This window comes from Eurytemora carolleeae, unplaced genomic scaffold (assembly GCF_000591075.1).
Source record: "Eurytemora carolleeae unplaced genomic scaffold, Eaff_2.0 scaffold127, whole genome shotgun sequence".
Lineage (NCBI taxonomy): Eukaryota > Metazoa > Arthropoda > Copepoda > Calanoida > Temoridae > Eurytemora > Eurytemora carolleeae.
In genome coordinates this window covers 47,457-74,343 of record NW_019396050.1, presented here as the reverse complement: position 1 = coordinate 74,343, position 26,887 = coordinate 47,457, and the positions used below count along the sequence as shown (strand labels likewise).

General features: G+C 30.9%; 2 protein-coding genes across 2 annotated transcripts; one reads left to right on the top strand and one right to left on the bottom strand.

Annotated features, from left to right (window-relative positions):
• The first annotated feature begins 561 nt into the window (after positions 1 to 561).
• LOC111704419 (KICSTOR complex protein C12orf66) lies at positions 562 to 26,294 on the top strand. The gene is made up of 12 exons (XM_023476657.1): positions 562 to 635; positions 17,326 to 17,384; positions 19,113 to 19,324; positions 19,403 to 19,475; positions 19,688 to 19,768; positions 21,035 to 21,081; positions 21,550 to 21,597; positions 22,354 to 22,398; positions 23,548 to 23,606; positions 24,937 to 24,988; positions 25,667 to 25,766; positions 26,193 to 26,294. The coding sequence occupies exons 2-12, from the start codon at positions 17,367 to 17,369 to the stop codon at positions 26,292 to 26,294; spliced, it is 837 nt and encodes a 278-aa protein (XP_023332425.1). The 5' UTR covers positions 562 to 635; positions 17,326 to 17,366.
• On the bottom strand, positions 1,453 to 15,344 carry LOC111704300 (serine/threonine-protein kinase TBK1). The gene is made up of 22 exons (XM_023476515.1): positions 15,206 to 15,344; positions 14,315 to 14,365; positions 13,870 to 13,914; positions 13,188 to 13,262; positions 12,190 to 12,286; positions 11,685 to 11,779; positions 10,846 to 10,902; positions 10,688 to 10,764; positions 10,361 to 10,437; positions 9,311 to 9,472; positions 8,522 to 8,770; positions 8,235 to 8,361; positions 7,617 to 7,779; positions 7,138 to 7,457; positions 6,781 to 6,879; positions 6,420 to 6,528; positions 5,325 to 5,453; positions 4,410 to 4,487; positions 3,792 to 3,869; positions 3,140 to 3,295; positions 2,551 to 2,623; positions 1,453 to 2,457 (listed from the first exon to the last, which is right to left on the bottom strand). Exons 1-22 carry the CDS (start codon positions 15,287 to 15,289, stop codon positions 2,363 to 2,365), a joined length of 2,496 nt encoding a protein of 831 aa, XP_023332283.1. The 5' UTR covers positions 15,290 to 15,344; the 3' UTR covers positions 1,453 to 2,362.
• Positions 26,295 to 26,887: the final 593 nt, after the last annotated feature.

Below are 26,887 nucleotides of genomic sequence, written 5' to 3'. Positions count from 1 at the left end.
AATTAGGCGTGCACCCAAAAAATTGGAAGATTTGAACCAAAAATGAAGGCAGGGCCCCCCCCCCCCTACATCAAATGTGCCAACTCCACCATCCCCTTTAAAAAAGATCTGCATATAACTGCTTATCATAAAGCTAGGGTTACCGACTAAGGTTAAGTACCTGGAACTCGTTGAATGCAATCATTTGAGGGTCACATTATTGCCTAAGAAAAATTCCTTTAATATTAAATTAAAAGATTTAAGAGTGAATGAAAAATAAGTTTAGACTGTATTGAACCCATTAATGTAAGAATGAATAAATTCCCTACAGTCGTCTCTGAAGTCTGATCCTTTGTGGGTAACCCTATATATGGAAAATGACTATTTTTCTTATTATTTTTAAAGAACAAAAATTATAAACTTTTATTTTGTGGACTTTTTTAAAAACAGATGCTGCAGATATTTTTTATGTGTAATGTTTTGCACCAGTAAGAAAATTCCTTTGTTAGCTAAATTAGAGGAGATTTTGCGGAAATTCCTTGGTTTCGAGAAAAAAATTCGAATTTTGAATATTTTGGGAATAGGAGGAGGGGATCCTGACCTCCTTCTTCAACCACCTCTCCACCTTCTCATACGACAGGGCCAGGGACCTCATGGTGAGTAAATATTAGCTTTTAAATCAATCAATCAAGTGTGAGAGGGGGTAGTTACGGGGGGGGGGGGATCAGAAAATAAGAAATCACTCTTTTGGACGGAAAATTTTTTCTGTTGATTTGCATGCCTAAGAAAAAAAATTTTCCTTTTCCCCTAAACGCGTAAGATAGTTAACGTACGCGTGTTTGTATGAAAATGAGTTTGGAATAAAATAAAAACTCATTTATCTCGGATAAACTTTGGTAATTCAGGATGAAAAGAAATCATATTATACCAAACATAATCTTCATCTTTTATAGAAATAACAATTATCAACTAAAATAGACTAAATAAAAACTGTAAAAAATGAATATCTTTCAAAAACCTACATTTTTTAAATAAAATTGGCAAGACTTATTTAAAGATACTAGCTTGGGAACCCACTGTTCACCCGCGCTTTGTCGTAAATTACGATTTTAGCCATTTTTCCATAAAAAGGTCGACCCACTCAAATTAGAATCTCAAAACCTGCTCTGGTCCTACCGAGTTCCCCAATTAAACGTTTAGTAAAATCAGTCCAGAGGCTGAAGATTTATGATCGGACAAACAGAGGTTTCAAATTTTAAAAAAGTGAGTGCGCAATTGCCGCACGGTTAATGTTTATGTTTTAATATTTTTCTGAAAAATATTAATCAAGAGGAAAAATAATGCAAATATATTTATTTAAAGATTAAAACTTTATTCTGTATAGTGTACAAGTTGTATGAGTATAAAACTATAATTTATTCAATAATATTATTACTATTTCTGTGTATAGTTTAGAATATATATAAATTAGAGGACGGAAAAAATGTATTTATTTTAAATGCAAGCTTATCGTATAAACATTTAAAACATTTGGAATCAACTAAAGCTAGTTATTAAATACAAGGAAACAATATCTTGTTTATTGCGACACCCTGTAGTGAATATATATAATATCTTGATTATCAACATCTAAATTTGTAAAATGTGTACTTTGGTACATTGTGCATTTAGACGATAGGCGAATGTTCCAAAAAATTAGAAAAAAGAACGAATAATTTCTAAAAACATTTAGGGTATAATTTTACAGCTAAAAGATTAGAAATATTAGAGTCTGTAGCTGAATAGGATTAAAGGTTTCCAAGTATACTAAGTACAGTGATAAACTGTAGAGCAGGAGCACATTACAACAATACTGAAGTACATTTGATGTTACAAAGCATATAGCTTTACCAGTAAGTTATTGAAATCTTATTATGTGAAATGGGTCTGTTTACACTGCACAATTGCTGTGCCTTGCGTTCTCTCGACTTTTTAAAGTCATAACTTAAGTCTAAAAGTCGACTTCCTATTCCAGAGTTTTCAGGTTATCACTGTAGGATTAGATGTATCCAAGTCATTTGTTGAGAAGAAGTAGATTTATTCAAGTCTAAAGCTGAGCAGAATTATATTTATTTCAGCTTACAGCTTTGTAGAGTTAGATGTATCCATGACATCCACGTCTACAGCTGAGTAGAATTAAATGTATTCAAGTTCACAGCTGAGTAGGATTAGATGTATTCAAGTTTACAGCTGAGTAGGATTAGATGTATTCAAGTTTACAGCTGAGTAGGATTAGATGTATTCTAGTTTACAGCTGAATAGGATTAGATGTATCCAAGTTTATAGCTGAGTAGGATTAGATGTATTCTAGTTTACAGCTAAATAGGATTAGATGTATCCAAGTTTACAGCTGAGTAGGATTAGATGTATCCATATTTGAAACACTAAGGTTCAGAAGATTGATTTGTTGTATTATATGATCGGTATTGTCGAGAGGACCTGAAAAAATTCATACATGGAATCTTTAAAAATATTTACTTAAACAATAATAGAAAAAAACTTAGATGTGAAAATGTTAAAATTGTATGAAACCTGCAGCTGCTGCTAAACTGGTAAACTGATCTATTAATCGACTATTTTCTCTCAGTAGCCCCCAAACTTCATCCTAAATATGTAAACCTTAAAGGAACTGTCAACCAAACTTGAAGTTTAAACAGGGAATACCCGATTCACAATGATACACTTTAAACCTTTGTCTTATTGCAAATGATTTTAAGTTTTTTTTCTATCTAAAATTGTGATTTTTCTCTTTAAATTACAAAAATTTCTCCTTTTATTAATTTTATAAAAGCGGCAGTTTCTTGTTCATTGCCTTTTAAAATCTTTATAAATTATATGTTTGTTATAAAAGAAGATTTTTTAAATCATTTTATTATAAACTTTAGAGCTCTTGTCAAATTTTAAGGTATGGTGTATATTTTTAAGATATAATTGTTTAAGATCTGGGGAAAAAAGGAAAAACTGGACATGAAAAGACATGTTTTTCACACTTTTTCTTATTTTTGAATCATGTTCATGTCAAACTTGTTTAAAAAGAAACGGGAAGTGATTTTTCAGGGAAATATACTCCCCTGAGCAAGGAATGGTTAAATTTAAGGATGAATTAACCATAAATTTCTACCTGAGTCCCGAGAATGTTCTTGACGGCCCTGGTGACACTTGAATTATCTGGGTGTGGTACAGGAGTAGGGGTAGGAGGGGTTGGGGTAGGAGGAGATACATCCTTCACCTCTCTCAACCTTATACTAGCCTCACCAACCAGCTCAATATATTTCTCCTGAAATAGGAAAATATGGTGGATAGTGGTTGACAAATTATTCTGGATTAAGAAAAGACTTATTTTGATTTATTTAAGATTTTTAGTCTACACTACAATTTTTAAATTCCCTTCGGTTAATTTTTGGGCTCTGGGTATTACAATATGTGCGCTACCATGCTTTTTCATTATTGCATTTTATAAAAATATGAAGAATTTGAGTGAAGGCCAGTTTATCGCCTTGATATTAAGTACATCCAATTTCTTGTTGAATTTTATTTTAAAAAAGTAATAATTACGAAATCATGATTTAATTTGATTTTTGTAAACCTAAAAATTGCTAAAAAATAAATAAAATGCACCTTTATTCGAAAAATTAATCAAAACATCAAAGCATAGTAAATATTTTATTAGCCTTTGGTTCATAGAATAATAAAAAAAAAACGTTTTGCAAAAGAATTCTGAGTCGACAAAAGATAATTATTTAAAAATTATTTAACTTTTTATATTTACTGACCTGATTGTGACAAAGACCAAGGGAAAAAGAGGACATTTGATCTTGATAAATTGAAAGATCCTTGTACAAGATTTCAGCCTGAATTTTTTTTTTTTCAATCAATGAAAAGAAACCCCATTATCACTGATTACATAATCAGGTTAAGAGTGGTTGTCTTTGTACTTTTACCTGTTTTAGTAAAAATGTATAAAATAAGTTTCAAAACATTCTTAACTAAACGAAAATATTTCTATTCTGGACTGTAGAAGCAATTTCAAGTAACCCTCTACTATAGAGTGGACTGTGCAGTTCACAACAGTACCCTTCAAAGAAACCTTTATCTGAGTAACAATGAGGAAGATATCGTCGTCTCAAAAGTGTTCAAAGTTAACAATTTTTCAATGGCTTTCTTAAAGTCTCTTTAATAGAAAGTCCGAAAAGAAAACAATAAATATTCAAATATGTAAAAAACAAGAATACCTCTTGATTAGGCAAAATATAGAAGGTATGGCATGAAATCTGACATGCTTTACTCTATATGGAGGGGGGGGGGGTCATTTAAAATTACGTATTCTTTTCTTCTCTTCAAATAGCCTGTTACTTAAAATCAAATTGCAGGAACATTTAATTAAAATTTACCTGTAGGTAAATAGTGCTTGCCATCTTATACCAATCAGTTAATGATTCAGTTCTTGAATGAACAGAAGGCTTGCATTCCTAAAATATTTTAAAATAATTCATTGTCAGGGAAATATGTATGTACATCATACATCTAGATATAAATTAGATCAGTTTTCTTGTAGATATGTTTTGTATGGTCTCTACAGTTTTTGGAGAAAAGTTCTAAGAAAATAATGATGAAGAGAGCTGGAGGGAATAGTTAAGTAGTTGTTGGTATAAACAGAGATCTGAGACTCTGAAGAGAAGAGAGGATGGATTCTTGGAAAACCTCTCGGTCTCTTTCTCTTATCCAGAGCTGAAAACTTTAGAATGGGATATCCTTAATCCCGATTACTTAATCTGAGTATCCAATGGGCACACTTTTGATTTTCTTCTTAACCCGTTCTTTCTTAAATATAGTAGAGAAAAATCAGAATCAGAATCAGAATTAAAGAGTTCCGCCCCGTTTCTGTATATAATCTTAAATGGCGCGAAAAATTTCAAACTTATCGGCTTCATCTATGCGACTTTGATTGGTTGAATTTTATACATTTTTCAGGATACAAGTACAAGATTAGGTTAGTCTCGATATTAAGGAAAAGAGAAGATCAAGCATTAATCTCAATATCCAACATTCTAAAGTTTTTAGCGCAGGTTACTCTAACATTTTGGACATAAGGAAAAAATAAAATTTTGGACATAAGAAAAAAATTATTTATTTTTAAAAGCCATTTAAATCATTTTTTATTTTGATATTTCAGGGGGTAATAAATGCATATTTGATTTAAAACTGTCTAACGTCTGAAAATAAAAACTCCAAAGATAACCTTGCACTAAAATCAATTCTATAAAAATGATAAGGAATGAGGAAATAAACTTCAAACAATTTGTCACCTTAAGGAGTAAATCTTCAATAACTTTGATAGTTTCTGACATCTTTATTTTCTCTAGAATATGAAACTGCTCATCATTGTAGGTCAAGGTTCTAGATGCTCTATCTCTGAGCAGATGTTGCCAGGATTCCTGAAAATATTCATTTTTAAAGAACTGTTGCTTAATTTCAAGCAACTGTCCATAAAAATATGGCAATGCCTTATTTGCAACAGTACCATTGACATCTTTTTCAGACCAATAATGTGGAAGACATTTTTCTACAGGGTGTCCCACGAAACATGACAGTATGCAGGACGACTTGAATGTCGTCTTGATTTTTGATATAATTTGCTGCGTTTATTTGTCAACCTAATTTTAGAAGTGAATTTCTAGAGATAATAATCACAAAATTTCCCTTGTCCTGCCATTTCCAAAATGTGGTCTGCCTTTTTTGTGCTTTCAATATTGTAAGTTACAATTACAAGTTTAAAGGGTACGGTTGTGAAGCAGGCATTGCTATATTTGCATGTAGGCTCACTTAAAGTTACAATTACAGCCCTTTTAACATTGCATCTACATATGTAATTGACTTGTTTATCTAACTGTCTATTTCTTGTTGTTTTTTGTGTCATATTAATGTAAAAATCATTGTACTGATAGGGCCTCACAAGATCCCAGTGTCCGAATTTAATGAATTTGAGCCGTGTCTTAAATCTGCTAAAAACAATTTAGTGCCGGTTTAAATCTTGAAACATTGAATACAATTTTAAGTGGAACCAACCATATTTAAGCCGCAAATTAAATTCAAGCTGCAGCTCAAATTCTTTAAATTCAGCCTCAAGAACGGTATGATCAGAATTTGAAAAGATTTCTCCAAAAATTGTAACCTAAATGTTTAGAAATCCATTAAGGAAAGAGGGAAATCTGCAAAATATTTTGCTTTATGATTTTTAAAGAAAAGCTTAAATGATTATTAACAGAAGAGGCACACCCCTAGAGATATTTAAAAACAGAACCCCAGGTCTGTACAGGACAAATTTTGGCAAGTCTAATTTTAGCTAAATAGCAAAAAAAGATGAATGGCAGGAAAAGCAAGAAAATGCACATTGCTGTTACCTTTAGCTTGTTAACATACGTAGCAGCTCTAGGGGCAGCAGTAGATATACTTTTAATATCCCTTGTCATTTCACTCCAATCTCGGGCCAGATGTCCCTCATCTGCATACCTAAGCATTTTATAATCTATCAATCAATTATCTTGCAAATCTTTATATTGATCACTGAATTAGTCAATTTATTTATCAATCAAAAATAAAATCCTTTGATTGTGATTTGATTACACCACCAATTAGATTGATAATCGCTTTTCAGAAATCTGCGAATGAGTATGAATTGTTCAGCTAAACTAACCCAAAATAATTTAGTGAGTTAGCGGGAAATAATAGTAATCACTAAAGATTTCAATCCTTGAACAGTACCTTCTGTGAAGTTGGGCAATTGCAGGAGCCAGGTCTACAAGCTGGGAGTTCAGTTGAGCAAACCCTTCCACTTCCTCTTTTAGTATATCCTCGGCTTGCCTACAAAAAAGAGCTATAAAGATGGTTACAAATCAAATCAAAACAAGAATCCAATCGCTCCTTGATTTAAACGGGGTACAGCATTAAAATCCCTTCCAGATCAACCAATATGAAAAGAAAGTAAATCCAGATTATCCCCCCTTTAAATTAAACATAATACAAACTTGCAAGGCAGTTTCTTATAATCTGCGGTGCATGTTCCAACTCCAAATTCATATTTTGATAAACAAATAATAGTAGATGATACAGCCCTATTACCTTACTGTGTCTGCTATACTATCATCTGAGTCTAAAGGGACGGATATTGATTCTAGAATTCCTTTGGATGTCTGATGATACTGCTGAAAGAATTTAAGTTGGGAATCTGTTGATTTGCTCATAGTCTTACACTTGTCCGCTAGATCCTGCAGTTTCATCAGCTGCTGATTCACAACCTGATAAATATTAAATATAGTCTTACACTTGTCCGCTAGATCCTGCAGTTTCATCAGCTGCTGATTCACAACCTGATAAATATTAAATATAGTCTTACACTTGTCCGCTAGATCCTGCAGTTTCATCAGCTGCTGATTCACAACCTGATAAATATTAAAAAGATATGTAAAAAGCTTTGGTCTCTTGGACTTTGCTTCACATATGTCAAAAGAAGCAAAAATTCAACTTCTTGAATGTGAGAAGGTGTTTTAATAATGATTTACACCCTGCATCTGTCCACAACTAAAATATGGAATTCTTACCGCTACTAATTGTTTTACAGCAGTGTCCATAATTTTTGAGCACATGGAATACTGTTCAATCCTTCGCCTGTAAGCATATCCCACTGCACAAGCAGATTTAGCTAAAGTTGCATCATTCTCCACCGAGACAAGATTTGGTAGGGTAGGAAAGGTTGCCAACTCTCTGAATTCGAAAAGAAATTATATCTTTTCAAATGTAAACTTTGCCAGCTCAAATATATTTTTTTAAGTCCACATGAGATTGACAGTTATTTAAAAATCAAATTCAAATCAACTTTAACTACTAGATTTAAGATTAAGAAAGATGCATTTGTTCCTAATAAAAGTAATGATGAAAACACTAAAATTGTTGTTCATGTTTATGTTTATCCTTTTCAATATTGTTAATAAAAGTTGCTTAATACCCATGCAAGTTCAAAATTTATTGTTTTTATTAATTTAAAAAAATATTTTTCTACCCTATCTCATCATGTAATTATGTGAATTAGAACACCGAAGGGTTAAAAAATTATTTCTGTAATCTTCTAAGGATTGTACTTTTAAGAGTTCAATGTTTAGGCATGGTTTCTGAAGTATTTTTAGATTTTTAGAAAAGATTTAGATACAATTTCAAATTCCCTGTCATCTCCAAATATGATTGCATTATTGTTCTTAGCAAACATGATAATAGGAGTACATAATTCTGTGTCTGGGAAAGAGGTTCCTGGAGTGTTAGAATCGACAAGTTTATGCAACTGTGAATCCTCTGAAAAAAACATCATTATATTCTTCAAAATTATTTCTAAACAACATTTTCTTCAAAACACAATAAATTGGATATAGGATTCTGTTGAACAGGATTCTTCTGGACAATATAATTGGTATAATTCTAGGAAAAAGTTATAGAATATTAATTTATTTATTACCTAGAAGCAGTATTTGACTAGCAGGATCAATATCTACTTGTTCTGTGAGCAACATTTGAAAATCCTCCAGGTGCTGTGCTTTGTCCAGATAAACTCGTAGGGGGGACAGACTGTTCATGTAGAAAATATGAAGCTTTTTTCTTGACAATAACTTTGTCACCTCTCCAAAGAATTTGTCAAAGGTCCACATTTTTTGTTGATTGACCTCCAGTAGTCCGGCAAGGATTGGAGTGAGATGTTTCTTGAGACCTAAAGTTTTATTTTTTAATTATGTTTATTTTTATGTTAACAGAAAGGCATTTGTCTGATCAAGAATGAAAGAAATATAATGTTTAATTAGCTAAAAACATATATTACTTACAGTTGTGGTTTCCTGTTAAAGTTATTGTTGTTATTTAGGAAGTGGTTCAAGGAAGGGCGGATTTTTGGTAACTAATAGTTTGGTAAATAATAATTTGGTAACATGACAATTTGGTAACAAACAATTTGGTAACTTGAAAATAAATATACAAACAATGATTGTAAAACATAAATTTTAATTTTACAAAGGGTACATTGAAATTAATTATGCAGTCCCTTTTAAGTATTTTCACCCTTAATTAAGATTACTAGGTCTTTTCTATTAAAATTAAGGATTCCTCAAAAAACGTAAGTCTTCATGTTTTGAAGGCAAAATTTTTCAACTTTAACCGTCCTTGGGTTAATGTGAGTTCAATAATGGGGGGCCCGATTAGTTTAACCATTTTGACGTTTACTGGGGGCAAGCAAACAGACATTGCAATAACTTACCTTGACTCAAAAGGCATGAATTTGGGAGCTCTCTACCCCATTGAATAGGTCCATTCTCAGTTGTCTGTGCTCCGGAGATAACCCCACTAGCTTTCTTGGTGGTTATGTAGTACATTGTCTCTTTATTCCGACGACCTCCGAATGGACGAAAGGGAAGGTTACCTTAACAATATTTAATTCATTTTCTTATTCTTTGAATTGAGTCCATAAATAGTTTTAAGGTTCTGTAGAAGATTTAATAAAAGTGGTTAGCTTTAATATATTTTGTAAAGATGAGAACAGATAATGATGGGTTTCTTTATTAAGAATCTTCTGAACTTGAAGTTAAAATAAATTTTTAACAGAAATTAAATATTGTTGATTTGTAACTAAGATAAACTTGATTCAATGTAATTTGTTCAAAATGGACAAATCTTTAAACAACTAAAAAATTCATAAAATTTCTATAACCAATAACTTTAATTTTCACTTAGAAGGGTAATGTAAGATTAGGTAGTGCACATATTTTAGGCTATGGTAAGGCAGGAGCGTACAGGGGCTCCCTCTACCGGGACACAATAAAATCTTTAAATACTTTAAAATCTGACTTTTTCCCTTAGCTTAAAAAAAATTCATTAAAAAAGCTTTAATCATTACTGCCTTCAGTGTAAATATATCTTTGATTTATGATTATATAATATATATCGTTTCTATGAAAATATAGATATTTTTAAAGAAATGTTTCCATCTCTATTTTTCACTCATTGAAGCTTACACCACAGTATTAAGAGGACATGTCTGATGAGTCCACTTAAGAAAATTACATGAATAATTTATTAACACTTGTTATATGAAAGTGTGTATATGATCGAAAGTGCCCCCCCCCCCCTCCCTCCTCCCTACACAAATTCTCTCCTACGCCCCTGATCTCGGGACTTTGATCCTGCCACGCCTCCTGTGGTATATCTCCATTTTGGGTTTTTGAGGCCAGGGGGGCCGGGATTTTGTGTGTTTAACCTCGTGGGAGGACTGGGTCTCCCATATTTATGATATTTATGTTTTGAAATCTACCTGTGGCAACATGAAAAAGTGTGACACCAATAGACCATAAATCTACAGTAGCACCAAAGGTTTTACCAACAGGTTTCCTAAAAATTGGATTTTAGATTTAAAAACTGTGAGAATCATTCTAAGCATCTATATTTGTTTGTGTGTCGAATCATAACTCAGGAACCCCTTGATGGATAGGCTTCAAATTTAAATTGGGGAACTTGGTAGAACCACAGGAATGTTTTAAGCCTGGTTTAAAAATTCTAAATTGAGAGATTTGACTATTTTAGGAAAAACTGCAGGCAAAGCTGGGCTTCAAAGCAAGTAAACAATAACAAATATGAATACCTTAAAACTGCTCTTTCATACATATCAGGATGCAGATATTCCTCTGTACCGTACAAAGACACAAATTGCTGATCATCCTGGAAAAAATTGTATTTGTTTATTTTAACATGACCGAAAACTATTAGAATTTCTAAAGTTTGTGTAAAGTAAAGTGCTACCTGAAGCTCCCTTGCAGCACCAAAATCTGTCAGTTTGTAAACTACACTACCATCATCCTATTTAAAAAAAAGTACTTTAATTTTGCAAAATCACTTATTTGATAATTGATATTTATGTACGATAAAAATGTGTGCAATGAAATATTTTTATATCATTACTACATGCATTTCTACTTTTCTACAGAAAAAATATTAATTTTAAGCATCATGCTTATGATCCGGATCCGGAGCCAAGGAGTAAAATATCAACCAAAAACTGCTAAAAAAAACTTTTTTACTCCTAAAACCGAAAACTGAACTTTTGAAAAAGAGAGATTATAAAAATTTCCTCATTTCTGAATGGTTGATCAAGTTTTAGGGTAAAAATAAGCGAAAAAAATAAAACAAAAAATTTGAAAATATTTTTTTTATTATTCAGTAAATCTTAAAGAAATGATATGGATCTGGATCCGGATCCATTTTTTCCAGTGCAGATCCAAGATCCGGATACGGATATGCATCAAAATTAAATGGATCCTAAGCACTGTTACGCATTTACTACTTACGAAACCAAATAATTCTCATATTTTGATGTTTGCAGTAATAAGTATTAGAAAACGCCGCCTGAGAGTAAAAAAAAGTCCAAATTTTTTTAATAAAACTTATGTATTGTAATGAGCTACAAAGAAAACTCAATTCATTAAAAAAGCTGGATATGAGGAGAAAAACAAGGCTTGAGTCAAAAACAGGCTTCTTTTCCTTAGCAAAATAATTCATAATTCTGAAGTTTTTTTAATCAAACAATTATTTTATAGGAGAAACTAATTTGGGTGAAATAAATAAAAAAGTTTTGTTTCTACCTTGATAAACTTCATAATGTTTCCTGGCTTGAGATCCCTATGGACCAGGTTATTGTCCCTTAGATGGTTCATACCAGCTGATAGATGGGAGAGAACTAGAAAGAGAGATTTTAACAACTATATTTGAATTGAAGATTGATACTTGTGGTTTCTGAGCCTGAAAATTTCAAGTTTGATGGAGAAACTTTTTATGACATCTTAACCTTATCTTAGAAAAAGCAAGCTTTTTTTAGGAAAAACTACCCTTACTTTAGAAAGCAGCCTTTTTAGAAGAACTTTTTTTACAAGAAAAAGCACATTTTTTTATAAAATGCTAACTTTTTTTGAAGTAGCAACCTTTATTTAGAAAAAGATACCTTTTAATTAGAAAAAGCAACCTTTTTTAGAAAAAGCCTTAAAAATGTAACCTTATTTAGAAAAGGCAAAGCCTTTTTTTAGAGAGTTTTTTTGAAAAAGCATTTTTTAGGACTAAGCAACCCGACCAATAGTTTTTGTTGTATTTTACCTAAAATAAATTCATCTTCAATCAACCCATAACTGTTCTCTGGATCATCTAGTAGATTGAACAGGCTTCCCCCCGTACATAACTCCATAACAATAACCTATAATAAACTTAATTAATAAACCATAACTATTCTCTGGATCATCTAGTAGATTGAACATGCTTCCCCCCGTACATAACTCCATAACAATAACCTATAATACGCTTAATTAATCAACCATAACTATTCTCTGGATCATCTAGTAGATTGAACAGGCTTCCCCCAGTACATAACTCCATAACAATAACCTATAATACACTTAATTAATCAACCATAACTATTCTCTGGATCATCTAGTAGATTGAACAGGCTTCCCCCCGTACATAACTCCATAACAATAACCTATAGCACACTTAAATAATCAACTGTAGTGTACTGGTCGGATTTAATAAATACCAGGCAGTACTTAAACTTGAAATGTCTATTTCTGCAACTGCTTTCTGTTATTCTTTTTTCATGATTTTTGTTTTTGTTTTATGCGAGGGTTCATTTTAAGTTTTTATCTCTGTTTTTCTGTCTTTTTGATTGTTTGGATGTCGGATCAAAACTCATGAAACCGATTTGCCTCAAATTTTGATTTTGGAAACTCACTAGAACCACAGGACCGTTTTTAATTTGGTTTTAAAATTCTAAGTGGAGTAGATATGGCGAAAGTTTAGATGCAAGGCAAAGATGGGGTTTTCAAGCTAGCAAAATAGATAATGGTTTAAATAAATCAATAAATATAAAAAAGTTTAAAACTAACGATAATTTGATTCTTGGAAAACCCCAATTGTATTTAATCTAAATTCTCTAATCATATATTAAATAAATTCTGTCAAATTTAAAACATGCGAGAAATATTTGTGAAAATCCAGGAATTCAGCCCGGATACATTTATTAATATTTTCCTCAGAACAAATCAGAAGAAATGAACAATTTCCTCAAATGATTAAACAAAAAATTTTCCTTTGTCTTTTACCTTTCCTCTTCCTTCTTGCTCTTCTTCAATAGCCAGGAGTTTGACAATGTTTTCATGTTTTACTTTATCCAACACCTAGAGATGTCAAAAGTTTCACCATCTATACTAGGGACGTAATTTCAACCTCCAATTATTTACAACGGGACCCTTAAAACCTTTCTTAGAATGAATGAGGTATCCTTGTTAGTCTGGTTAAAGTTTCATTATTTTCTCTAGTGATTTTTCAATCAAAAAAATGTTGCTTAAAAATGAATTGAGATTGTAGAGTTACATGAAATTACTGTAAACAGTCCCTTTAAGCGATGCATATATTTTGCAATACTTTTAGAAAAAATTAATTTAAAGGATTTTCCAATTAAAATATATCAAAGAATAAATATTTTCAAATGTTTACGTTGCAGTTTTTTATTTACGGACAACATAAAAGACTTCTCAAAGATAAAAAGCATTTTTCTTTTTACAAATTTCAGTAATTTTACATTAAACTGCAAGTTAGAAAAACTAAATAAAATTTATTTTTAACGATAGTTGCCATTTTTGTTTCAATCTTTAAAATCTAATGAACAACAATTTAAATATCTTAACAAAAAATGCTTCCGAGATGGAATTTTAAATCTCTAAAATGGGGTCAATAAAAAATATAAAATGAAAAATAACAAAAATAATCAAAAATGTGTTTTACCTCAAACTCTCTCATCTGTACTTCCTGGGGTCTCATATGACTTAACTACGAAGAAATGATGATTACTGATTTAAAAATCTGTAAACAAATTTTTAAGTAAAATTTCAAAAATAATCATAGATTTTTTAATTATTTGTGTTTGAAAACTAATTCTGTCCTTCATTTTGCCCAAGATGACTTACATATAAGATTCAACGGATATCTTTAATTCATATTTTTCTTTGATATCGATATTAATACTTTATTTAGAAGTGACTACGGTAGCCAGAGACCAGAAAATAATTAATTTCTTTTAAAAATAGAAAAAAAGAAGATATCTTCCTAATTTATACCAAGATAAAGGTTGAAAAAGAGTATCATTTGTAAACCCGGCATTTAAATTGTTTAATGGATTAGTGCCTGAAATTTAGTTTACTATCTTCTTAAAGATGGAAGAAAGGATTACCTGGTTAAATGTTTTAACAGCAACAGTTTCTCCATTATGTTTGTTTACACCCTGTGATACAAGTTTTTTTAATATGTTTTTAAACTTAAAAAAGAAACATTAGAAACTTCTAATTTGGTTGTTAGATTTTGTAACATAGTAGTAAAATGGTTCAATTTACGTTAATAATGGAAAAAGGAATTGAGTCTGTGGTACAAACACTGATTTTCCAAACCCTATATCTTCGCAAAATAATTTTGTATAGACATTAAATATTTTAAAATATTAATTTTGTTAGATCAAATAATCTAAGTTTGAAATATCTAAGGTTGCATATATAAATATATAAGGAATAGAAAATTTGAGTTTGTGAAAAAGACTTAATTTCTGTTTCCAAATAAAATTGAAAATTTGCTTCTTACGTTGTAAGGGGGGGGGGGGGGGGGGGTTAGAATTAGGAAAAAATAAGGCTTAAATGTGTTAAGGTTACTTATGCCCCCCCCCCCCATCATTTCCCTTGACATGTAATTGTAACCTAGATGCTACTTTTAGTAAAAAGCATTTTGAATTGTTACTTTCAATCCCATTTTATTTTATTTTCTAATCAATTTTTTATTATATATTTGGAAATATCTGTATTTGTTTTAGTACAACATTTCATTAAAAAGATGAAATGTATCCAGTGAACATTCCTTGGAAATTGATTTTTAAATTATTTTCTTAGGAAAAGATTTCATTTAATCGTGGAGTAAGTTTTAGATGGAAAATCTTTCGATATATTTTAAACAAAAATTGGTTTTCATTTAATCAACATATGTAGCGGATACGACATATCCTATACCTATATTACTACCTGCTCTAAATAGTAATATAATAATTAGATAATTACTGGATAATAATCAAATTATCTACCTGAAAAACTGCCCCTGTCGCTCCTTTCCCTAGCACACTTGTTGTACACCAAACATAGTTGGCGGACCCGCGTAAAAATGACATTTTAAATGATAAAAAGAACTAAATTTGTTGTGTTATCTCATTTCGCTTCACCGACTGTCTGTAAACAGTAATAGCATAGCACTCAGCTGTTTGTCTGGGGTGGGGAGAAGGGGTTATTTTGTAGATTTAAACTTTAATATATTTTTCAAGATGTTTAATATGTGTGAATGAAATAGTTTGAACTTATAAATGAAAAATTATATTCCACAGAAAAATCCTTTTTTTTAATACCTGCGAATGGTTAGTATAAATTCATTCATGTATGATATACCGATACTTACGGTTTCTTTAAACTATCTATCTATCCGTCTGTCTGTATCTCTCTATCTAACAAATTATAAACCAAAGCGTCTATAATATAGACAAGCATATCCTATCCTTATTTACAGGGTGATACATAGTTAAAATATCCATTCCATTCTTGTAAGAATACTTCCTTGAGTTTTGTACAACTAAAAAATTAGAGATAACTAAACATATTTTTTTTTTGCAGAAAACTTTTTTAACACGCGGTAGCTCATTACTTTTTGTTTATATAAAACTTGTATGTCAATTAGTGGTTCAATTTAAGACTTTCAGAGATCTAATAACTAAACAAGCATTGAAGTACGTAATTTTTTTGGTTATGTTTTTATGAATAAATTATTAATAACTTTATGAAAGATGTAGATTTTTTTATATTTCATGATTGCATTGAATTGATTACTCATATCCACCCAATGAAACCGTTCCAGCTGAATAAAAAATACAAGATACAAAAACGCATATATTTCAACACAAAGATAAATATATATATTTTAACACATAAATAAATATATATATTTCAACACAAATATAAATATATATATTTTAACACATAAATAAATATATATATTTCAACAAAAACACGTATATATTTCAACACATAAATAAATATATATTTCATGACATATATAAACATATTTTAACACATAAATAAATATATATTTCATGACATAAATAAACATATTTTAACACATAAATAAATATATACTTCAACACAAAAACACATATATTTCAACACATAATTAAATATATATTTCAGCATAAATATATATATTTCAACGCATAGATAATTATATATTTCAACACTTATGAATATATATTTCAACACATAAATAAATATATAGTTCAACATATTAATATTCATACACATAAACACATATACTTATTATTCATTCATTATTTTTACAAATATACACACTTAAACATATATTTGTGCACATAAAAACATGTATTTCTATTCTACACCAAAACTTATATTTATTCACATAAACACATATATTTATAAAGATGAACAGTAAACACACATATGTAAGTAATAAATATCGTGTAACACGATATCTGTAAACCTAAACTATGTTGTACATTGCATTTATCTACGTTGGTAAACTTCTAACTGAAACCCATTATTCATTTGAACTGCCCTTCAAATCAATACATAGCATGATTAGCTTTATCATGTGATATATAATGACGTACATCTTAATTGTGTCTATTTTAACTGTGCTGTAAATAGGTAACATGAGTGATGTAGATAACGACGTAGGAATTGTAATTACATAACTTGTAACATATTAACCTCAAATATATTAGTTGATGTTTTAAAATTTTTAACTGAAATTTCGAGCCTGAATATTTATTAAATTGAAATTGTATATGGATCTTTAGAAATTTAACCCATGATTCTTTATAAAAAGTACACGAAACTTATATGTAGAAGGGGGTGGGGGTTAGATTAAGATTCTTAAAAATACCAACACATTGATCCAGACTGCTATGAAAAGTTTTTTTTTATAAGTGTAACCTTTGATTTGATGTAACTAACTTACTATACTTTTTGTAGCTCTATGCATATACATTTTAAATACAAAGCTCGAGTATTTGAGAAGTTATTCGAAAAATTCTCATCGATTTTTGGGTGAGAGCTTACATCCGTTGGACCACTGTGCCTGCAGCAGGGTAATCTTCAGATTAGTATTCTAAATTAGTTATTTTAATATTTGTATTATTTCTAGGAGAAGGAGAAGGATAATGGATGTAAAGGTTCTCTTACAAGATGGAGCCAGCTAGTGAGGTACTGGGTTACTCACAAAGGATAACACTTTAATGACGACCTTAAACTCTTTTAAACTAGCTATACTCAGGTTCAAATAGGTTTTTGTCTTAAATATATTAGAAGATTTAGAACAGAAAGCAGCAAGATTTGAGTAGCAGGGAACAATAAGCGTAAGAAAAGAGACTGATTAGATTGTGTACAGTCGTCTCTGAGGTCTCATTCTTTGTGGGTAACCCTGTGGTCGACCATGAGTGGGGTACTGAGTATCACCTCCAAGCAGGAGATTTTTGAGAAAGACCTCCGATCCCAGCGAACTAAGCATTCAATCTGCAAATTCTGCCAGTTGAGGTCATTTCGAGGGCCTATTGCAACCGTGAGCTTTCAAAACCAAGTAGACAGCTTTGTGAAACTTTGGGCGCTTGTTCTCATCCGATTGCGGCACCTCTTTTGATTCCATATTTGTTTTATCTTTTCTTTACAAACTTTATGAGAGCTTATTAAATTTTTCCCTTTTTTTAGTTTTGATCGGCGTGGTTTCTTTATTTTTTATTTTTCTTAATCTATATTGATTTCTCCTACTCCTTGCACTTTTCTTTTAGCTTTTTTTCTTCACATAATTGATTAAAGTATTTATTTTTATTTTTTTTTCTTCATAGTTTTTTTACTATAGGTGGCTAAATGTAAATGGGAAACATCTGAAAAATATATTTATTTTTCAATTTGTATGCAGCTTTTGGTTTGGTGGATATTTCTTGGCAACCTAGCATGAAATATTAAAATCACGCGAGGTTGTTAAATAATTCTTTGATTTAGTATAGTGATACCTACTGAGAAAGCGGTAATCTGTAAGAGTTTCGTCTGCTATGTTTACATTTTGTTTGTTTATGTTTTGACTGCAACCGGTTGTACTTAGTAAAACAAGAAAATTACAGTATACAAGCAGAGTAAACTTGTCCGTATTCACTGTTCATCTTGCGGAGACATTATAGACACATCTTTGCAGTCTTTTACCCTTTTCATTAAATAAACTCTAGCAGACATAATAATATTATGGCTTTTGAAATTAGGTATTACAATGCTAATTCAGAACAAAGACGATATGGAATTCGTCACTGAATTCCCATGTTTTTTGGGACACCCTGTATAAGATAAATAAACAGAGCTGGGAACTTTAGAATGGATAACCTTTAATCCCAACTACTTAATCCGGATATCCACCGTGGAAACTTTTAATTTTAGTCCTTTATCCACTCTTTTCCTCTCTTTGGATATCCGTACAGATGAGAGTACAGGAATAAAGTTCGTAAATTGTATTGACCAATGACAGCCTTGAAAATAAAAACTATCCCATGAGAGAAATCCGTAATTTCTAACAAAGAAAGAATTTGTTGTCGGCCATTTTGTAAGTTAATCGGTGAAGAAAAATATTTAATAATACATTTGAGATTCTTTTGTAACCAATTTTAACTAATGTATTAATAAATAAGTGGCTGAGAAATTGAGTGAGGGCCCTTTCAGTCAAGAAAACGAACCAATCTGGTGTTCTTAGAATCCAATTTGTTGATCTAAATATTTAATCTCAAGACTAACATAATCTTGAGAATAAGGTTAGTCTCAAGATTAGCAAAAACAGAGGATTAAGCATTAATCCTGATATCCACCATTGTAAAGTTCCCAGCTATGCTCAGATAAACCAAATATATAATGATCACGTCTCTCAAATTTAAAGCGTCGCTTGTTGTTTAGTCGACATTGAAGCATTTGTACGAAACGATGATTTGTGAGCTGGAGAGGTTGCTGGAGTGCAACGAGGCTGTGGAGGCTGAGGACATCATTACCCATCTCTCAACTGACCTCGGAGTTATTCTGAAAGGGAGGCTAAAATCCATGGATGTTTATGAAAAGCTGAATAATTCCAATAAACTCACAGTGTACACAGAGCTTCAAGTTGTTCTCAGGTAACGCTTTTTATTTTAAAAAAAATGTCTTTAATTTTGTTGAACTTATCCAAAATTCATTGCTCTAAAATGATTAAGGTTTATCTCCAAGACAGTGAAGGATGTTCACTCTGTGGCTGTTGACGGCTGGAAACAAGTTTTCTACCTCGAGGTCGGGCATTTGATTACTTTGCGCATTTATGCTGAGTAATGTACATAATGATTAAAGACGACATTTTAAAAATTCTATAAAATCATGAAAAGATTCTTACTTTCCAAAATGTACCGACTGTAAAAAGAACAATCTACATTACATACATCTGTTTATAGTTTAAAAAAATACTTGATTTATTTATTTATCTATTTACAATATTTATTTTTTAGATTGGAATACTGTACGATAGTGTTCAAATGTGCATTAGTATGGGAAACTGTGATTTTTACAATTCTACCACTTTTCTTCAGGTAAAATATAGAAACTTAGACCCCTAAACAGTTGAGCAATCTTTATATGTATTGTATACTGTACAGTGTACACAACACAATTGTTGTGTACACTGTTCTTTGAATTATTTAAAACCATATCTTGAGTTTAACTGTCGTCTTTCTATTCTACAATTTACTCAACAGTTTCATTGACCTGACTATAGCACGCTCTACATTTCTATATTCCTTCTACTGGTAGAATATATAGTTCTACAGTTCTATATTCCTTCTACTGGTAGAATATATAGTTCTACAGTTCTATATTCCTTCTACTGGTAGAATAAATATATAGTTCAACAGTTCTATATTCCTTCTACTGGTATATATAGTTCTACAGTTCTATATTCCTTCTACTGGTAGAATATATAGTTCTACAGTTCTATATTCCTTCTACTGGTAGAATATATATATAGTTCTACAGTTCTATATTCCTTCTACTGGTAGAATAAATATATAGTTCAACAGTTCTATATTCCTTCTACTGGTAAAATATATAGTTCTTCAGTTCTAGAATTTATAGTTCTACAGTTCTATATTCCTTCTACTGGTAGAATACATAGTTCTACAGTTTTATATTCCTTCTACTGCAACTGGTAAAATATTTAGTTCTACAGTTCTATATTCCTTCTACGAGTATAATATATATAGTTCTACTGTTTTATATTCTTTCTACTAGTAGAATATATTGATTTTGAGTACATAATCTTTTACGCAGCTATCATTGTCGTCTTCATTCCATAATTTTATTATCCAACTTTTTACTTTTTGTGGAACAAGAGACCATTTCACTATGATTCTAACAATTCTGAAAGTGTTATGAAAAGGGGATTAAAATGACATGAGAAATTTTGAAATTATCTTCTTAGCTGGTTTTACAAATGTGGATGCTATAGAAACTGACCTTGAGGAAACTGGCTTACAGGAAACTGACCCAGGGTATCCGAACTAGTATTCGCCTTTTTTTAAATCGAAAAAGTTTATATTATAGTGCGAATTTACGGATATGAATTTCAATTGGCTCTCAGTTATAACTACTGAACCAAACCAGATTAGACATAATATATTTTAGGTCCGTTTACTCTAGGTCGGTTTCTAGAGTAATTCTGCGCCTATACATGTTTCGAAATGTGTAATCTATAATCAATTTGAATACAACCTTTTTTTTAAATTCCAGGTTCACCGATGCTCATGCACCGATGTTTTTATGTTAAAAAATAATAGTTTTTTAAGTTAATTTTTATTTAGTCCTTGACAGACAAACTAAGCACCTGGGCGGAAATCCTGTCAACCAGGTTCAGATTTTAAAAACTTGTTATTGAACATTGTTGAGGTTATTATGGCAATCTTGTTATTAAGATATTTGTACCAAAATGGAGTTATCTGATTATTGCAGATATAACTGTTACAAAATAGCGTTTTGTAATTATTGCTGATATTTGTTGCAATTTTTTTTATTTAAATTTGGTTGATATTTTAAGCTATATTAAGCGATTAGTCGTTATTTCAGTTTTGTGTGGCAAAATTATGGTTCGTTATTAAGACAGATATTTGTGTCGTTATTGCAATTATTTGTGGCAAAATTTTTTATATCATTATTGTTTTAAATAATTATGGTTTGCAAAAGTCTAACGTATGTCATTATTCCTGATATTTGTGGCAAATTTGTGGTTTGATTTGATTTTTGACATTTTTTGGCAAAATAGTGGTTTGTATTTATTGTTAATATTTTATGCAAAATTGTAGCCTTTAGTATTGTTTAGGGAGACTAGGAAGTTGAGTTTTGCTACAAGCCTACTACGTGGTGTTAGGAACTGTTTTTTATTTAATATTTTACAATTTTACTTTTTTTCTCAACCTCAAACTTTGAAACATAAAAACTTAAATTAACGAATCAAAAATATTGACATTTATCAGCATTAGTTTTATTATTTAAATTGTTATCTTTTCAAAAATAACAATTTAAAGCACGTTAAATTCCAATATTCGTTCAATATTTGATTAAGAAATAAATCAGAGCTGGAACTATAATGTTTTACACTTTAAAGTGTACAGCATTCTGTTTTACACTGTAAAGTGTACAGCATTCTGTTTTATACTGTAAAGTGTACAGCATTCTGTTTTCATTTATTGTTACGGCCTTCCTAGTGCAATCAAACTAGTTTATAGCGGATTATTTCGTTCTATTTAAACTGATTTAAAATTACGAAATTTATAAAAATCGTCTTTAAACGTTTTACCAGTTGAATTAAACTTGTTTTTACAACTAAAATTAACTAGTATTTAACTGAAATAAACTTGTTTAGACTTAAGTAAACTGAGTCCGAATTTAATTAATTTGAGCCAGGTCTCAAAACTGCCAAAAACCAGTTTCAGTTGAGCGCTGGCTTAAATCTTGAAACATTGAATACAATTTTAAGTGGAACTAACCATATTTGAGCTGCGGCTCAAATTTTTTTAATTCGGCCTCAGGTTTAGACTAAAGTTGAATTGGTTCAAACCAAAGTCAACTGTTTAAGACTCAGCCAACCTAGTTTAAAAAAATTTAATAAAAAACTGGAATTTAGTGGACAATCTGAGCCTCATCTCTACACGTGGTTCTATAAACTCAAGTATTGATTTATCTTTTTTCTACGAATATCAAATGTTTATGATATTTGAGACCAAATATTTTCTGGATAAAATCTCTATTTGGTTTTCAGAAGAAAATATTTAATTTTTTTTCCGAAATTTTTTTAAAATATATAATAAATTTGATATATGGCCTGGCCTGCCCGTGGAATTAAAAAAAATCCCATGGGTTCCCTCAAAAAAATTTCAGCCAATTTCATCAAGCAGTTTGGCCAGCTATAGCAAACATATAAATGAGCGAAGAGCTTTATTATACTAGCTGAAGGGTCCGGCGTTGCCCGTGAAATTTAAAATATTTCGAGTTTTGAAGAAAATAATCATTCCTTTATAAAAAGTTGGTATTTTGGTATGCAACAATTTTCATCTATTCCCGCCGGGATATTTTCATTGAAAGATACTTTGAAAATCTACAAAGGCAAAAAAATTCGCAAAATTCGCAAGCCCTCAGGTTTATCATTGAATCCCCTCTTTAAAAAGGAATGTCATTTACTCTCAGATAAATTAGAATCAATGGATACATTTTTTTTTAGCCTTTATTACACCTGGGGTACTCAAGGGTTCCCTCAAAAAAAATTCAGCTCATTCGGTCCAGCCGTTTGTCCAGCTATAGCTAACATATACAAATATATTTGAGCAAAGAGCATTATTATATTGATTAGTTGAAGTGCCCGGCGTTGCCCGTGGAATTTTTAATAAAATCGAATTTTGAAAGCAACATTTTTTCCCCCTATGTTACTTCCGGGGTAAACATGAGGTCATTCGAAATATTTCAGTCAATTTGGTCCAGTCGTTTGGCTAGCTATAGCTAACATAATAAATATGAAAACATTGGAAAAAAATTTAAAAAATTTTATTTCATAATTCGATTTTATTTAAAAATTCCACGGGCAATGCCTGACACTTTATAGGTAGTCTTTATAATAAAGCTCTTCGCTGACACATATATTTATGGACGAGGAGCGTTATCATGTACATGATACATCTGAATAATAAACAAATGAATATAAATTATAATTCACATGATAAATACGAGATGCAACTCGTTGCATAATAAATGAATAGTTTTAGCCACGCACCATTCTATCAGATTCTATCTATTTATCTTTGGATCTAATAAACATATTTTTCAGAGCAGCATTGCTTTCTAAGTTCTCCATTTACTTCTATTCTGTTCTTCTGAATCAATCAGGTAAAAGTGGAATTTATTAGATTATAAGCTGTTCTAAAAATTAATAATCAGCTGGGTTTAATTTTTCAGAGAAATAGTTATTTTAGTAAATAATCAGCTGGGTTAAATTTATCAGATAATCAGTTATTTTAAGTAAATAATCAGCTAGATTCAATTCTTCAGATAATCATTCATCTTAGTAAATAATCAGCTGGGTTTAACTTATCGGATAATAAATATTTTTTAGTATATACAGTTATAACCAGAAAACTCTATAATCGGAAGACGACTTAAAGACTCAAGATATGACTAGTCCAATGAGCTTGGGATACCGAAATTGCACAGTGAATACAGATATATTTCACTAAATTAGTGATTTAATAAGTTTCTGGAAAAACGTTTTGCTTTGTAACAGCCTAGAATACACACAAGTATTGCTATAAAGTCGTCTTCCTATTTCAGAGTTTTCTGGTTATCACTGTATAAGCTGGGTTTTAGTAATAATCAGTTATTTTAAGTAAATAATCAGCTAGATTCAATTCTTCAGATAATCAATCATTGTAGTAAATAATCAGCTGGGTTTAATATATCGGATAATAAATTATTTTTTAGTAAATATCAGCTGGGTTTAGTCTATCAGATAATCAGTTAATTTAGTAACAAATCAGCTAGGTTAATCAGTTATTTTAGAAAATAATCAGGTTTGATTAATTAGAGAATCAGGAATGAGGATTGAAAAGTTAGAAGTTATCTATTTCTTTAAATAATCCATGGTTTACTTTTAACTGGTATTTTCTTCTCTGTACATGTTATGTTAAGTTTTCAATCAAATACTGGTGCACAATTTCATACGTAACCTGTTCTCAAGCTGTTAAGAATGATAAACCTTTAAAAGAAAATTACATTAAGGGTGGAACCTTCTTCAACCACACAGCGAATCACTCTACCCTTTAAAAGCTATACAAAAGTAGTTTTGTATTGTGACCTGTTGAAAAAAAAGTTTATTTATATTTTTTCCTAATACGGTTTAGATAGGTTTCGACAATAATTTTAAAGTTTCAGGAAAGGTTCCGAATGGCCTTAACGGATTAAAAATTGATACAAAATTAATTGGAAACCCTATCAAATATACAGGGCCTTATATTTTATTCAATTTTACACTAGCTAAAGTACCCGGCGTTGGCCGTGGAATTAAAAAAACATTTGAGAAAAAAATTTTGTTACTCCCGGGATACCAAATGGTTCCCTCAAAAAAGTTCAGCCATTTTGAACCAACCGTTTGACCAGCTGTAGCTATACATATACATAAGAGCAAAGAGCTTTATTATTTATATTTAATTTTGTTGCCCAGGTGGGGATATGCGTGCGTTGACCAGCAAGCTACCAGTAGACCATCCGAACAGGTAAACATGGAAACTATAAAATGACAACTTCTATATTGTCCACATTTGGAAAGAACACAAGACGTGTAATCTTTATTTTTATAGACTCTGTCATTTAATTGAACAAGCGGAAATCGAAGACGATATTTAATTCGTCTCTTAATTCCTATGTATTTTGGTACACACTGTAGTAACGGTACAAATGCTATGAATCTACGTGAACTTTTGAAAATGGATTTATGTAATAGAATTCAATTCTGTTTTAACTTTTGAACATGGATATATATAATAGAATTTAATTCTGTTTTAATTTTTGACATGGATATACATATTATAGAATTCAATTCTGTTTTAACTTTTGAACATGGATAAATATATATAAATATAAATATATAATAAAATTCAATTCTGTTTTAATTTTTTTGTAATCTCTACTGTGTCAGGCGATGAAACTTTAAAAACCCGAATTCCATACAATAAACAATTTTTTACTGATAGATTGATGTTAATCAGCTAATAGAATTATGTTTATCAGCAAATAGATTGATGTTAATCAGCTGACAGATTTATGTTATAAGCTGATAGATTGATATTATTCAGATGATAAAATGATGTAATCAGCTTATAGATTGATATTATCAGCTGATAGATTTATGTTAACCAGCTGATGGATTGATATTAATCAGCTGTGTTCTCTAGGCTGATAAGTTTCCATCGACGAACTGATGCCCTGACTGTTTGCATTGTTTTTGATGGAACAGGACTATCAGGGTTTAGAGGTCCAGGATACTTTTTCCAGGTAGGTTTAGAGGTCCAGGATACTTTTTCCAGGTAGGTTTAGAGGAACAGGATACTTTTTCCAGGTAGGGTTAGAGATCCAGGTAGGTTTACAGGAACATTATACTTTTTCCAGGTAGGTTTAGAGGTCCAGGATACTTTTTCCAGGTAGGTTTAGAGGTTCAGGATATTTTTTCCAGGGAGGTTTAGAGGTCCAGGATACTTTTTCCTGGTAGGTTTAGAGGTTCAGAATACTTTTCCCAGGTAGGTTTAGAGGTTCAGAATACTTTTGCCGGGTAAGTTTAGAGGTTCAGAATACTTTTCCCAGGTAGTTTTAGAGGAACAGGATACTTTTTCCAGGTAAACTTAAAGAGCCACCATAGCCCGCTAAGTTTGCCTCTGATTGGTATATTGAACTTTTAATTTTTTTAAAAGTATAGTTTTTCAGACTGACCGGCGGGAGGGTGGATCTCCAACAGGGTTAGAACTCTTTCCTGCAGTATTCTACCATCCGGTAATATCCTGTTCAATTCTGTTAATTTCTGTTTAGTTCTTTTCAGTTCTGTTAAGATCTATTCAGTTCTGTTCAGTTCTGTTCAGTTCTATTCAGTTCTGTTCAGTTCTGTTCAGTTCTGTTCAGTTCTGTTCAGTTCTGTTCAGTTCTGTTCAGTTCTGTTCAGTTCTGTTCAGTTCTGTTCAGTTCTGTTCAGTTCTGTTTAGTTCTGTTTAGTTCTGTTTAGTTCTGTTTAGTTCTGTTTAGTTCTGTTTAGTTCTGTTTAGTTATGTTAAATTCTGTTTAATTCTGTTTAATTCTGCAAAATTTTTCAAAATTTGACAAAAAATTGTGAATTGTGATAATTTTTTTTTGTCAAACTTGACCAAAAATTGGTAAACTTTGACCTAAAATTGAATTTTTTTTATCAAAAATAGAAAATTTTGATCAGGTGAGATGAATCCTTGTTGTGGGAGGAAAATCATACCTTCTCCATTGTATTAAGATTGTATCTCCTGATATCCCTGTTAACTGCAGTAGGTTCCTGGATACTGTGATAAATCACACTCTCATCAGTTTCCTGGAAACATGCAAATTGTTAGCTGTAAGAAAAAGTCAACTTAACAAGTTAACTACAAGTTAACTATCAG

Bases quoted from the DNA above. Each gene is read 5' to 3' on its own strand.
- LOC111704419 (XM_023476657.1), top strand. The intron at 19,476-19,687 runs GTCGGGCATTTG...TTTATTTTTTAG, and splicing joins AACAAGTTTTCTACCTCGAG to ATTGGAATACTGTACGATAG. The intron at 19,769-21,034 runs GTAAAATATAGA...ATTTTTATTTAG, and splicing joins ATTCTACCACTTTTCTTCAG to TCCTTGACAGACAAACTAAG.
- LOC111704300 (XM_023476515.1), bottom strand. From the start codon at position 15,289: ATGTCATTTTTACGCGGGTCCGCCAACTATGTTTGGTGTACAACAAGT. The intron at 14,366-15,205 runs GTAGATAATTTG...CTTGTATCACAG, and splicing joins CGACAGGGGCAGTTTTTCAG to GGTGTAAACAAACATAATGG. The intron at 8,362-8,521 runs GTAATAAATAAA...TGTTTTTTTCAG, and splicing joins TAGTCAAATACTGCTTCTAG to AGGATTCACAGTTGCATAAA.